The sequence below is a fragment of the Pleurodeles waltl genome, chromosome 1_2, assembly GCF_031143425.1.
Source record: "Pleurodeles waltl isolate 20211129_DDA chromosome 1_2, aPleWal1.hap1.20221129, whole genome shotgun sequence".
Taxonomy (NCBI): Eukaryota; Metazoa; Chordata; class Amphibia; order Caudata; family Salamandridae; genus Pleurodeles; species Pleurodeles waltl.
In genome coordinates this window covers 1,172,359,125-1,172,374,342 of record NC_090437.1, presented here as the reverse complement: position 1 = coordinate 1,172,374,342, position 15,218 = coordinate 1,172,359,125, and the positions used below count along the sequence as shown (strand labels likewise).

Genomic DNA, 15,218 nt, shown 5'->3' with positions numbered 1-15,218 from the left:
GGATCATGCTACTAGGTATCCTGAAGCTATTCCCCTTAGGTCGACTACTGCCCCTGCAGTAGCCAAGGCCCTCATTGGTATCTTTACCAGAGTGGGTTTCCCTAAGGAGGTGGTGTCTGACAGAGGTACCAACTTCATGTCAGCATACCTAAAACACATGTGGAATGAGTGTGGAGTGACTTACAAATTCACTACACCATACCATCCACAAACTAATGGCTTAGTTGAGAGATTCAACAAGACATTAAAAGGCATGATCATGGGGCTCCCAGAAAAGCTCAAAAGGAGATGGGATGTCCTCTTGCCATGTCTGCTTTTCGCTTACAGAGAGGTGCCACAGAAGGGAGTAGGATTCTCACCCTTTGAACTTCTGTTTGGTCACCCTGTAAGGGGACCACTTGCTCTTGTTAAAGAAGGCTGGGAGAGACCTCTTCATGAGCCTAAACAGGACATAGTGGACTATGTACTTGGCCTTCGCTCTAGAATGGCAGAGTACATGGAAAAGGCCAGCAAAAACCTTGAGGCCAGCCAACAGCTCCAGAAGTTTTGGTATGACCAAAAGGCTGCAATGGTTGAGTTCCAACCAGGGCAGAAAGTCTGGGTTCTGGAGCCTGTGGCTCCCAGGGCACTTCAGGACAAATGGAGTGGCCCTTACCCAGTGCTAGAAAGGAAGAGTCAGGTCACCTACCTTGTGGACCTGGGCACAAGCAGGAGCCCCAAGAGGGTGATCCATGTGAACCGCCTTAAGCTCTTCCATGACAGGGCTGATGTAAATCTGTTGATGGTAACAGATGAGGATCAGGAGGCAGAGAGTGAACCTCTCCCTGATCTTCTGTCATCAGACCCAAAAGATGGCTCAGTAGATGGAGTGATCTACTCAGACACCCTCTCTGGCCAGCAGCAAGCTGATTGTAGGAGAGTCCTACAACAGTTTCCTGAACTCTTCTCCCTAACCCCTGGTCAGACACACCTGTGTACCCATGATGTGGACACAGGAGACAGCATGCCTGTCAAAAACAAAATTTTCAGACAGTCTGACCATGTTAAGGAAAACATCAAGGTGGAAGTCCACAAGATGCTGGAATTGGGAGTAATTGAGCGCTCTGACAGCCCCTGGGCTAGCCCAGTGGTCTTAGTCCCCAAACCTCACACCAAAGATGGAAAGAAAGAGATGAGGTTTTGTGTGGACTACAGAGGGCTCAACTCTGTCACCAAGACAGACGCCCATCCAATTCCTAGAGCTGATGAGCTCATAGACAAATTAGGTGCTGCCCAATTCTTAAGTACCTTTGACTTGACAGCAGGATACTGGCAAATAAAAATGGCACCTGGAGCAAAAGAGAAAACAGCATTCTCCACACCTGATGGGCATTATCAGTTTACTGTTATGCCCTTTGGTTTAAAGAATGCCCCTGCCACCTTCCAAAGGTTGGTGAATCAAGTCCTTGCTGGTTTGGAGTCCTTTAGCACAGCTTATCTTGATGATATTGCTGTCTTTAGCTCCACCTGGCAGGATCACCTGGTCCACCTGAAGAAGGTTTTGAAGGCTCTGCAATCTGCAGGCCTCTCTATCAAGGCATCCAAATGCCAGATAGGGCAGGGAACTGTGGTTTACTTGGGCCACCTTGTAGGTGGAGGCCAAGTTCAGCCACTCCAACCCAAGATCCAGACTATTCTGGACTGGGTAGCTCCAAAAACCCAGACTCAAGTCAGGGCATTCCTTGGCTTGACTGGGTACTACAGGAGGTTTGTGAAGGGATATGGATCCATTGTGACAGCCCTCACTGAACTCACCTCCAAGAAAATGCCCAAGAAAGTGAACTGGACTGTAGAATGCCAACAGGCCTTTGACACCCTGAAACAAGCAATGTGCTCAGCACCAGTTCTAAAAGCTCCAGATTATTCTAAGCAGTTCATTGTGCAGACAGATGCCTCTGAACATGGGATAGGGGCAGTTTTGTCCCAAACAAATGATGATGGCCTTGACCAGCCTGTTGCTTTCATTAGCAGGAGGTTACTCCCCAGGGAGCAGCGTTGGAGTGCCATTGAGAGGGAGGCCTTTGCTGTGGTTTGGTCCCTGAAGAAGCTGAGACCATACCTCTTTGGGACTCACTTCCTAGTTCAAACTGACCACAGACCTCTCAAATGGCTGATGCAAATGAAAGGTGAAAATCCAAAACTGTTGAGGTGGTCCATCTCCCTACAGGGAATGGACTTTATAGTGGAACACAGACCTGGGACTGCCCATGCCAATGCAGATGGCCTTTCCAGGTTCTTCCACTTAGAAAATGAAGACTCTCTTGGGAAAGGTTAGTCTCATCCTCTTTCGTTTGGGGGGGGGTTGTGTAAGGAAATGCCTCCTTGGCATGGTTGCCCCCTGACTTTTTACCTTTGCTGATGCTATGTTTACAATTGAAAGTGTGCTGAGGCCTGCTAACCAGGCCCCAGCACCAGTGTTCTTTCCCTAACCTGTACTTTTGTATCCACAATTGGCAGACCCTGGCATCCAGATAAGTCCCTTGTAACTGGTACTTCTAGTACCAAGGGCCCTGATGCCAAGGAAGGTCTCTAAGGGCTGCAGCATGTCTTATGCCACCCTGGAGACCCCTCACTCAGCACAGACACACTGCTTGCCAGCTTGTGTGTGCTAGTGAGAACAAAACGAGTAAGTCGACATGGCACTCCCCTCAGGGTGCCATGCCAGCCTCTCACTGCCTATGCAAGTATAGGTCAGCCACCCCTCTAGCAGGCCTTACAGCCCTAAGGCAGGGTGCACTATACCATAGGTGAGGGTACCAGTGCATGAGCATGGTACCCCTACAGTGTCTAAACAAAACCTTAGACATTGTAAGTGCAGGGTAGCCATAAGAGTATATGGTCTGGGAGTCTGTTTTGCACGAACTCCACAGCACCATAATGGCTACACTGAAAACTGGGAAGTTTGGTATCAAACTTCTCAGCACAATAAATGCACACTGATGCCAGTGTACATTTTATTGCAAAATACACCCCAGAGGGCACCTTAGAGGTGCCCCCTGAAACTTAACCGACTGTCTGTGTAGGCTGACTAGTTCCAGCAGCCTGCCACACTAGAGACATGTTGCTGGCCCCATGGGGAGAGTGCCTTTGTCACTCTGAGGCCAGTAACAAAGCCTGCACTGGGTGGAGATGCTAACACCTCCCCCAGGCAGGAGCTGTAACACCTGGCGGTGAGCCTCAAAGGCTCACCCCTTTGTCACAGCCCAGCAGGGCACTCCAGCTTAGTGGAGTTGCCCGCCCCCCTCCGGCCACGGCCCCCACTTTTGGCGGCAAGGCTGGAGGGAACAAAGAAAGCAACAAGGAGGAGTCACTGGCCAGTCAGGACAGCCCCTAAGGTGTCCTGAGCTGAGGTGACTCTAACTTTTAGAAATCCTCCATTTTGCAGATGGAGGATTCCCCCAATAGGGTTAGGATTGTGACCCCCTCCCCTTGGGAGGAGGCACAAAGAGGGTGTACCCACCCTCAGGGCTAGTAGCCATTGGCTACTAACCCCCCAGACCTAAACACGCCCTTAAATTTAGTATTTAAGGGCTACCCTGAACCCTAGAAAATTAGATTCCTGCAACAACAAGAAGAAGGACTGCCTAGCTGAAAACCCCTGCAGAGGAAGACCAGAAGACAACCACTGCCTTGGCTCCAGAAACTCACCGGCCTGTCTCCTGCCTTCCAAAGAACTCTGCTCCAGCGACGCCTTCCAAAGGGACCAGCAACCTCTGAATCCTCTGAGGACTGCCCTGCTTCGACGACGACAAGAAACTCCCGAGGACAGCGGACCTGCTCCAAAAAGACTGCAACTTTATCCAAAGGAGCAGCTTTAAAGAACCCTGCAATCTCCCCGCAAGAAGCGTGAGACTTGCAACACTGCACCCGGCGACCCCGACTCGGCTGGTGGAGAACCATCACCTCAGGGAGGACCCCCGGACTACTCTACGACTGTGAGTACCAAAACCTGTCCCCCCAGAGCCCCCACAGCGCCGCCTGCAGAGGGAATCCCGAGGCATCCCCTGACCGCGACTCTCTGAAATCTAAGTCCCGACGCCTGGAAAAGACCCTGCACCCGCAGCCCCCAGGACCTGAAGGACCGGACTTTCACTGCAGAAGTGACCCCCAGGAGTCCCTCTCCCTTGCCCAAGTGGAGGTTTCCCCGAGGAAGCCCCCCCTTGCCTGCCTGCAGCGCTGAAGATATCCCTTGATCTCTCATTGACTTCCATTGCGAACCCGACGCTTGTTCTAACACTGCACCCGGCCGCCCCCGCGCCGCTGAGGGTGAAATTTCTGTGTGGGCTTGTGTCCCCCCCCGGTGCCCTACAAAACCCCCCTGGTCTGCCCTCCGAAGACGTGGGTACTTACCTGCTGGCAGACTGGAACCGGGGCACCCCCTTCTCTCCATTGAAGCCTATGTGTTTTGGGCACCACTTTGAACTCTGCACCTGACCGGCCCTGAGCTGCTGGTGGGGTAACTTTGGGGTTGCTCTGAACCCCCAACGGTGGGCTACCTTGGACCAAGAACTGAACCCTGTAAGTGTCTTACTTACCTGGTAAAACTAACAAAAACTTACCTCCCCCAGGAACTGTGAAAATTGCACTAAGTGTCCACTTTTGAAATAGCTATTTGTGAATAACTTGAAAAGTATACATGCAATTGAAATGATTCAAAGTTCCTAATGTACTTACCTGCAATACCTTTCAAACAAGATATTACATGTTAAATTTGAACCTGTGGTTCTTAAAATAAACTAAGAAAATATATTTTTCTATAACAAAACCTATTGGCTGGATTTGTCTCTGAGTGTGTGTACCTCATTTATTGTCTATGTGTATGTACAACAAATGCTTAACACTACTCCTTGGATAAGCCTACTGCTCGACCACACTACCACAAAATAGAGCATTAGTATTATCTATTTTTACCACTATTTTACCTCTAAGGGGAACCCTTGGACTCTGTGCATGCTATTCCTTACTTTGAAATAGCACATACAGAGCCAACTTCCTACAGTGAACTTAACAACCAACCATGAGCCATCTGCAAACACAAGCCTAGGAGTGTTTTTAGTAATGTTTCAGAAATCAAGCACTTCTTACAATAATCTTGACAGTTGAATTAATAACTTTGAATGTTTATGGATCATCCCATAATCACTAATCTGAAACTATTCGCTCACCAGGTCCAGTTTTGTGTACTTATCTCCCTGTATATTGCTAGATTGCATGCATTCTTGTATCTATAACTCTCCTTTAATAAAAGCATTTTGTGACTATTCACTGTGTACAATTTGAACATCTTTGTACGTTTTATACTGTTAATTGAATTCTTAAACACTTTGTATACAAGGACATGTCAAACATTTTTGAAGATGTAATTGAATGATTTTATTTTTCGTTTCTGGCTTGAATATATCTGACCCTGTGTATGCTGGTTATGTTGAGTTTGACAAGTTTAAAATGCTGTGTTTTTCTCAATCTCTCTTTAGAGACCAAAGAAAACCACCACAATTGCAAATAGCATAACCATGTAAATTATTATAATCTATCTTTTTTTTTCAGGAATGGGAAATGAAAAATGGAACATAGACAGAAAACAACCTACTAAATGAACGTTCCAACAGCCTTAAGAGTTATGGACCAAGACAAAGTCTGAGGAGGACTCGTCCCTAATCAGGGATCACTTCAGTTTAAAAACAACCCTGGGCCTCAGTCACTTGTCATCCACGGAAATTGTATACGACTCCCTCATCATGTTCACCCCTTTGCCGTTCTGAACTGTTTTTGTAAGAACCGGTGCTCCATTTTGTAAAATTGTATGTAAGTTTGAAAGAGGAGTTACAATTTACAATATTCAACTCTTTAAACTTATATAAAACATTTTTAGACTATGGTGCAATGTAAACAACAAATTATATTCAAGACTGACTCTCGCGTGATACCAAAATTAAATACTTGCATTTGCTAGCTATTTCGGATGCAAACATATTCTGGGTGAGAAGTCTTTCTGCATTTTTAAACCACAACAGTCCTATTTTGAAATATATCCATGCACAATTCAATGACCCAAGTCCTCATTATTGAAATAATAATATGTAGGTTAAACTTACTACAGACTCTAAAATGTGAAACTTATCTAAAAATGTCACTTTATTTTATTTATTTATTTAAGATGTTTTAAAGCGCGTACCATCTCCTAGAAGAAATCAGAGTGCTGTACACAAGTATGAAATCTTATTTTATTTAAAATAAAGAAATCTAGTTGGAAGAAAATCAGATGCAACTAAACTGTAAAACATAGTACTGATACGGACAATCATATGAACTGCTACAACAAATCATTAAGTAGTACTATCAAATGTCTGAACTATTCAGTATAAGTAACAACAAACAGGTAAGTAATTACAAAACCAGAAGACCTTGTTTTTCCAGGTATTGACCCAAATTTAAGCAGTATTCTGGACCCAATAATATGGAGTATTCAGCCTCTGCTGTCCAACCAGACTGTTTATAAAGAGAGAATTGACTATAAGTGAATGCCTGCTTTCCACAGTTCTGATTTATATAATAATACTTAAAACATGTAGAATGCTTCAGTTTTTTTGTGTGCTTCCCTTATTATATCGCATTGCATTTCCTCTCAGCTGACGTTGCTTAGCAGGTCTCTTAGGCAAAAGCACACTGCTCAATGGCTATTTCTAAAACTAAGCCCTCAAAGACTTTTCAAAACCCCTGTTACTCCAATCCTGTATAGACTAAGCACATTACTTAATGCTCTGGGGTGCTTTATGACCGCTAATTGACCAATATCCTAGTGATAACCTAGTTGGTGGGGGTTATTGCATAATACCCTCTACAGTGTCTGTTAATGCAATAATGGAGGTCACTGGTATTAGGTTCAACTCTAATCTGGTTGCACATAATGGCATGGAAGAGGAGAAACATATGCTGAGAAAAACAATACATGGTTTTAAAGTCATCATTTTGGATGACTCTGGTGCCCCACTAACTTACAGAATATGTTGTTTTGCATTTCTGTAGGGGCAGACATAAGCATCAGGTATGGATGTAGTGCTCTGAATGGTTTTCACCCATGAAGACACCAGCACTTTTTTATGCATGGTTGTCTAGCTGCAAATAGTGCTATTATTAGAACAGTCACATGATGTCTATTTACCCATGGAAACAATACGTTTGAATAATCAGTCAAATTTACATTCACCGAATGATAAGGATAACTAAGTTTTGACTGTTGATTGTTTTCATGTTTGGAGCCCTTAGGAGATATACCTCTGAAAAAAAGCCTCACAGTCTCAACTTAGCTCACTCAAAAAAGAATCAAGACAGTCTTCAATTTGCTATATCAAAGAATTATTGGTCTGTAAATAAATGATTCTGTAACACAGCAAGTTTACTATTTCCTTATTGTTGGTAAGTTATGAGAGACATTTTACATACCTGCTCAAGGTCAGAAATCCAACAGTGAAAAATGAACTTGGATTTGTAGTGCTTGATTTGTATAAACAATTGAAAACATGTATAAAACATGTATACACTTTGATTAATATATGTTTTATATATTTGTCAGTTTTTGTTAGGGGTTAGAAGAAGAGTTACAGAGGTGTAGATTGTAAGATTAGAAACAAAATAGATTTGTAATGGGCAGCTCTTAAAATCAGTCATCAGGACATCCTCTTTATGAAATTGGTGCTAATTTTTGCCACATTCAGAGAAGACCTTTTAGTCTGAACTCTACTTCAGTTTAAATATTTGTGCATTAAATACTATCTAGCAAATAGTTCATCTACCTCCACCCACATACCAACTGCCCCTTACCAAAGTCTTCAATCCTGCCTCCTGTACAAGGCTGTTCATTAGCAAACAGTCAGGAGAGGTGACATGACAGGAAAATAGAACCTTGACAGAGCTTGGCACATCAGATTTTCAAGATTTGTTAATCTGCTTTGACCCAGTGTTAATCACTGAAGCTTGTCTATAGTGATCTTGTACTGAACCATTGGAATATGCTGTATGAAGCATTGGAATGTAGCATATGAAGAAAATCATAGGGAATTTGGAAAGCCACTCAAAGACTTTTAAAACATTTGTAAAACAATCCTTTATGTTCAATCAAACTTTCCTGTTTCTAACACTTAAATATGTTATTCAAAACAATTGTCAGATTTATTTTCATGCAGCACATGCCAGTTTTACATGTTAATATAAACAATTATGTTTCCATTGTAAACTATTACTGAATACAGTAGATATAATTCAAAAGGATTGTTTTCTAACTAGTAACGATACATAGATTTTGGTGCTATGACATTATGTACTGGTAACTTTGCCTCAGAACACATGTCTAATCGACAAAATAGTGCAGCTGTAACACCTTAGATCTATGTCCGTATATGTATAAGTTTAGCTCTGAAAATTCCGGGAGTTATTTGCTCACAAAAGCCAAACATCCTTTTCAGTCCAGACATATTTTTTAAGAAGTTGTAAAAATGAACTCTGCATTAAAATTTAGTTGCAATTTTATTATTTGACACGTTGAAATTTATTCACCAAGATATATGTTGTAAAATAGTGTTTTGTTAAGAATGTAATTATTTCCTTATTAAATTTTTTAAAATATATATTTAAAATAATCCACCGATTTACTCAAGGAAAAGCTTTTGTTTTATGTTGACGCAAGCCTGTTACGATTGACTGTAAATATACAACCATTTGATTGCAATTAATATTGTATTTAATTCTTTAAGCACATTGTTTTAAAAGAAACTGTACATATGTTTTAGTTCAAAAAGACTTGCCTACTTTTCATGAGTAGCTTCAGTTGATTTCTTAATGTCCTGTGTACTCTCAATGCTAAAATGGACTGACACCTAATTGGTGTGGACATAAATGTGTATTATCAATAAATATATTTGAAATAAGATGTTAAATCTTTTTTCTTTTCATAGGTAAGGATGCTGATTGATATGAATCTGGATTGGCTGGATGTTTGGGACATTGATTGTTGATTTGTCTGATTGTGCCTTTGCTAGGGCTAAGACAGTGCTGTAATGCCTGGCAGGATAATTTTGGCATCCTTGTGCAACCTGTGAATTCCTTATCTGATAGAGACTTCTAGTTGCAGATTGCTTACTTTAGAATTTCCCCAGGCGTCAGACTGGATCTGGAGATTTTTTCTTCAAGCAGTACCCTTGTGCGCCATCAGGTGGCATCAGTGCCTCCGCGTCCGGTGTTGGTGTCGTGGCTGCTGTGATGATGTCAGGATCGCATATAGGCGCCGCCTTGGCGAAGTGATGTCAGTTATTTTCTTTTTGCGCCACACGCTAATCCAGAGGAGAGCTACCCAGGTCACTTTTTTACCGGCCTCATCATTTTTGTTGAATTTTCTGGTGCTTTTGGTGCGTCTAAGGATGTCCCCAAAGACGGGGTTCAAACCTTGCAAGGATTGTCACTGAATAATGTCAATGATGGAGCCGCATTGGGTCTGTTTGTGGTGACTGGACCCCAAGGCTTTGAGGGAGTGATCCCTAAAGCTCCTGGCGGCCCGGTACTCGACTCCGAGGAAGGCTAGGACTTCTTCGACTTCACCCCGTCACTCGGATTACGCAACAAGGGAAGAGCATCAATGCTCTAGGCCTCTGTCCGCAGAGCCTGTTACTGGGTCCTCTCCGTGCCTCGCCGAATTTCCAGGAGCCAGAGCGACCCCTGCCCAACTAAAGAATTTTATGAGGCCATGCGTCTCATATTTGGGCAGTCCGAACCCTCTGTGGCACCTTCGGGGCCTGGGAGCTCGGAAGGGGGCCCTGTGGGTTCCACGCTGGCAGCTCCAGCTCCAGCCACCGGAGGTCTGGATCCATGTCAGTGCCAGTTGTATCAATGAGACCTGCACCAGTCGTTGATGCTCCCTACGCCCATTGAGCCCATAATCGACATCGACCCAATCCTAACCCTGATGACCCAGAGCCGGAACGGTGTTGGTAGAAGCTGATGCCGACTTTGATGGGGCCTAGCCACTCCAGGTCAGATTCAGACTCTTTTGTCTTTGGTTATGAATATGAGGATGAATTGGAGGGGATGCTGGACCTTTATGAATACCAGCAAGATGAGAATATTGACTCGGCTCAGGAATTGTGCGACGCCAGCAGTCTTGATACCTCCCCAGACACTTGCATGCTGTCTCCTCCTACCATGGCTACTTGGGAGCTTCTTATTCCATGGTGGTCAGTAGACCGTCTGAGGTATTCGGCCTTGAGCCTCCCTACTGTTGCAGTCAGGACTAATCTCCTGACAGAGTTGCTTCAACCCGGAGCCCCTGCTTCGGAACCTCTCCTTCCATTTAATGAAGCCCTCACTGATATCCTACTTAGTACCTGGTCCATCTGGCGCATTCCCTTCCACTCCCTTGGATAGGGAATAAAGGCCTTGGACTGGCTCACCTCCTTCCTCTCCGAAAGAACCCAAAGAGTTCACCTCCCTCCTTTCCGGTCTACAGCCACCAAGATCATCTGTGGGGTCCCGCAAGGATCCTCCCTCAGACCCACCCTCTTCAACATCTACATGGCTCCTCTCGCCAACATCTTCCGCCCCCATGGCATCACCATCATTTCATACACTGACGACACCCAGCTCATCATCTCCCTTACCAGGAACCCAGCCACCGCCAAGATTAACCTGCACGCCGGACTCCTCGACATCGCCAAATGGATAACAAGCCACCTCAAGGGGAGGAGCCAAGATGGCGGCCGGGACGGTCGCTTGATCCGAGCGCTCCGTTCCCGGCCACTTCGGGATATCCTGGCAGGCGCCCCCCCAGCGGCCTGACAGGGACGGCCGGGACGGCGGCGCGGCTGAGGGAGACCGGGGCATTCAGCTCGCGCTGCGAGCGCGCTCCGGACCCCGCGGGGCGAGTCTGGGACTCGTCGGCCCGCGCCGAGAGAGGTGAGAGGCGGGGGGAGCTGCGGCTGCGGGCCCGGTCGCGATTTCACCGGGCGCGGCCGCTGCCTGCCTCCCCGCCTGCTTGAGACTGGGAGAGCAGGGGAGGCGCGTCCGGCGGAGGATTGTGCAGTCTTGCACTGCCGGGCGCCCTGGGACTCCGTCTTCAGGAGCTTGGGCGCCATCTTTGATCTCGGCGTCCGGCGCGGAGAAGGGCGGCAGAGGAGCAGTGAGGAGGCCCGGCGGGGCAGACGCGGAGCGGCGGCGGCTCAGCAGGCAGCGGGGAGTCCAGGACCAGAAACTTGGTGTATCTGAATAAAAAAAAAAAAAAAAAAAAAAAAAGAATTAAAATATTAATAAGGCGAGGAGGGCGCCCACGAGTAGGGGAACACCAAACTTCGCGGAGGGGGTAAACCTAGGGAGCGGCCCCCCCCCCCTCACTCCACCGCTCCACCCACGCAACTGGGCAAGACAGAAGCGCACTGCGTGCTCCTGGGAGCACAGCTTATCCACCACAGGCAGAATGGACGGCTGGGCTGGACTGTAGATGCGTGGACTGTTCTGGACTTTCTAGCAGTGGGTCCCTGCCACAAGGGTTCCTAGCTGCACAAGGCATATTCGCAGCACCCCGCGAGCGCCCCAACCCGGGACCTTTCCCGAGCCTCGGCACCTCACCCAGCCGTCCAGCAACTCTCCCCTCTATCTGAGGGAAACCTCTGACACCAAGCCCCGCCGCCACACAAGAAGAAACAAGCGCTCTTCCCCAAGGACAGTATCCCCTACACATTTCGACACGCCTGGCGGACAGCCCCATGGGAACGCTGAGTTAGACCTTTGAACTTATCAATGACTGCAGTATTTGTCACTGAACACACAGGCCAAAATTAGCCGAATCAGGACTGGATGCTTCTTTGCTCTACTGTCTAATCGCAAGCACATCAGTGCGAAACCCCTGCGGATTGGGAGGCACCCCCCTGACAGCCAAAATGGCCGGGAGAGCCAAGTCAATCAAGAACCCAGATCGAACAACCCAAGCGATAACGCCAACAGATCAACAACTTGGCCCATCCTTACAATCTCTGGAAAACACACTTCTAGCGCATTCAGCCCAGTTCGAGAAAGTATTGCAGGCAATACTGGACACTAAGTCATCACTGGAGGGCAGAATTGACGCAGTCGTGCAAGACCTGAACCTCCTGCGAGTGGATCATCGCAGCCTAGCCGAAAAAGCAAAAACAACTGAAGCTGAGATAGCTGAACTAACCCCAATAGTGCAAGGGAATCAAAAACAAAGTCAGCGCATGGATGAAGAGCTGAAGATACTCTGGAGAAGATCCGAGGAAATGGAGAGCAGGGCGCGCCGAAATAACGTGAGATTTCTGGGATTCCCGGAAAGTATGCGTCAACCGGAATCAGAAATTTCCCTAGAGCAGTGGCTAATTAAAGAGGTGTTAAGTGGGGCTCCATCCAAGTTTTTCTCAGTTGAAAGGGCTTACAGAGTTCCGGGCAGGTCTCCGGCCCCTGGCCAGCCCCCCAGACCATTGATTGCCAGGTTCTTAAACTACAGAGATCGAGATGCAATATTGCAACAATTCCGCAATAAGGGCCCGTTCAAGTATGAAGACTCGAACATCAATGCTTACCCTGACTTCACGCAAGAGGTGCAGAATCGGCGTAATTCTTTTGTTAAAATCAAGCAACGCTTACGAGAACAGAACATAAAATATGCCCTGCTCTTCCCAGCCAAGTTGAGAGTAGTGATGGAGGACCGTACCCATATATTCACCAGTACCGAGGACGCCTGGACATGGCTCCATGCCAAGGGCCTTGCACACCCCCGAGAAGACGCAGATGAGGACGAGAAATGGGGGAGATCCACTGCAGGGACGAGATCCAAACGGCGTACCAGAGGCCAGCCCAATGTCCGGCAAGCAGCAGAGGAAAGAGCAAAAGTGCTTAAAGAGACGCCACTACACATGCAAAGCAGCAATATAACTCCCGGTGGGCTTGTGGAGCTGGAACTGGATTCAGACACAGCCAGCTCCGTATCCACAGTAACTGGAGAACTAGGTGGGCCGAAGGTCACTCCGAGATCTGCGGATGATCTATAAACTAGTCGCTCAGATCCAGAGTGAACACTAGGGATGGCGCTCGTACCAGGAAAACCTGCAGAGACTCCACGACACTGCCGAGTTGCGGGGACAGAACGCTTCCAACAATATACATCTTTGATATAAACACTAAGCTAAGTGACTTGGGGCACTAACAGGTGGCAAGAGGCGGGCGGGTGGGGCCAGAAGGAACGGAAACATGCCAAGGGGGGGCGCCTGAGTATATTGGCAGATCTGGGGCCTGGTTGCGGCGTTGGGGGGCGGTGTTGGACCGTCCCGGGGGTGGTGGGTGTGCCGCCTGCCGTGTTGCGGGTCCATTATATCCTGTGGAACTCGTGGTGCGGTGGGTGGTGTGTCCGTCACTTTTGGGGCGGTTTGGCGCCGTCCTCCGGGGTTGTGGTCGGGCCCTTAGTCTGCGGCATGATGTGAGCCCCTTACAAGAGCCACATCTGTAAGATATGAGAATCCCACTAAGTAAATCCAACTGGATAAAAGTTATGTTACGCATTTTTAAGTTTTGTAGTTTCATTGTAGTTGTAAGTAGCATAGGGGGTTTAACCAGGGGGGTGGGGGTTAGTAGTTTAGTAGAAATGCAGCGATCGGAATCACTTAATGCACTAAAGATGGACCTGCACCCGTTATATCTAAATGTTAGCAGCAGAAAGGCAGAGACCAGATGGGCCAACACTAAAACCCAGGCTCATGTCACAGCAACATATCCCCTGCACCCTATAAGATGTCTTCTAGAAGCAACATGGGGAACCAGTATATTATACTAACATGGAATGTCAGGGGCCTAGGGACCCCGAACAAACGGGCTAGAGTGCATGCTCGACTTAAGAGACTAGGAGTGCATATTGCTATTCTGCAAGAGACATATATGCTGGAGGGGGATCTACGAGACATGCGAGTGAAGTGGGGGGGCCAGCTGATTGGCACAACATATTCGACCTTCGCGAGAGGGGTGCTGATCTGGATAGCAGCGGGAGTTCCATTCCTCTTGTCAACACACAAGATAGACCAGGGAGGGAGGTACGTAGTAATGGAGGGCAGATTAGATGGTAGACAAATGGCTGTGGTCGGGGTATACGCCCCAAACAGCGGCACCATAGGCTTTCTCACCACTCTCACCCCAACATTGCTGACCAACCCCATACCCCCTGCCATCTGGGGTGGGGATTTTAACAGTACCCCAGTGGCAGCATTAGATAGAACTAGCGCCCACCAGAGCGCATCACCTAATAGGAAGCTCGTAAGTCCCCTGCAAGAATGGGCAAATGTTATGGGCCTATATGATGTATGGCGGTTAGGCCATCCAGAGCAAAAAGAATATTCATTTTACTCGGTCCCACACAATACCCACACTAGAATTGACATAATATGGGGCACTCGCGAAATAGGGGCGCTGATAACTGAATCCGAATATTTGGCAAAGACAGTCTCGGACCATGCGCCACTGCGGGTAACCCTGAATTGGGGCAGGGCACGTCAGGTAATACCCACTTGGAGATTCCAGGCGGAAGCTCTACAGGACCAAGCATTCGCTACATCACTGGGGGAAACTATAGGCCAATATTGGGAAATAAACGCTATGTCTGCAACAACCCGGGCGATAGAATGGGATGCCCACAAAGTAGTGGCCCGCGGAGTATGTATGTCCACTACGTGGGGAGTGAGACGCTCCTTACAGGCGGAAATTAGCAAACTTGAGAAGGAGCTGCGGGATGTGGAAAAAGCGGTAGCACGGGGGGAAATTACCAGTATTGCCCTGAAAGAAAAGCGCTTAAAATATAATGAGGCAGATAGCAGGCTCCGCTGCCACGACTATAAATATTACTTAACCAGGTTGCAAACGGAAGGAGATAGATCAAGCAGAATGCTAGCGTGGCTACTACGTGAGGATAGACAGCAGGCCCCGATAGGGGCCATCCGGGCGGGCGCGCAAGAAATGGCTACTACACAAGCAGAAATAAACGAGGTGTTTAGGAATTATTACTCTAACCTATACACTAAACGTACTGCGTGCACGGCTACACAACTTGAGGCCTTTCTGGCGGACTCCTTCCTACCCCAGCTACCACAACCAGGTAGAGATGGAATTGAAACCCCTATAACAATAGCAGAAATAGAACT

General features: G+C 47.2%; 1 protein-coding gene across 2 annotated transcripts in view; it reads left to right on the top strand.

The window, feature by feature from the left end:
* The window catches only part of AFAP1 (actin filament associated protein 1), a 482,665-nt gene extending 473,702 nt beyond the window's left edge, over positions 1-8,963 (top strand). For both annotated transcript variants that reach the window (XM_069203306.1, XM_069203299.1), the window contains one exon: positions 5,587-8,963. In XM_069203306.1, the coding sequence (XP_069059407.1) occupies positions 5,587-5,613 (27 nt within the window). In that variant the 3' untranslated portion in view covers positions 5,614-8,963. The remainder of the gene's footprint in view (positions 1-5,586) is intronic.
* The last annotated feature ends 6,255 nt before the right edge of the window (positions 8,964-15,218 follow it).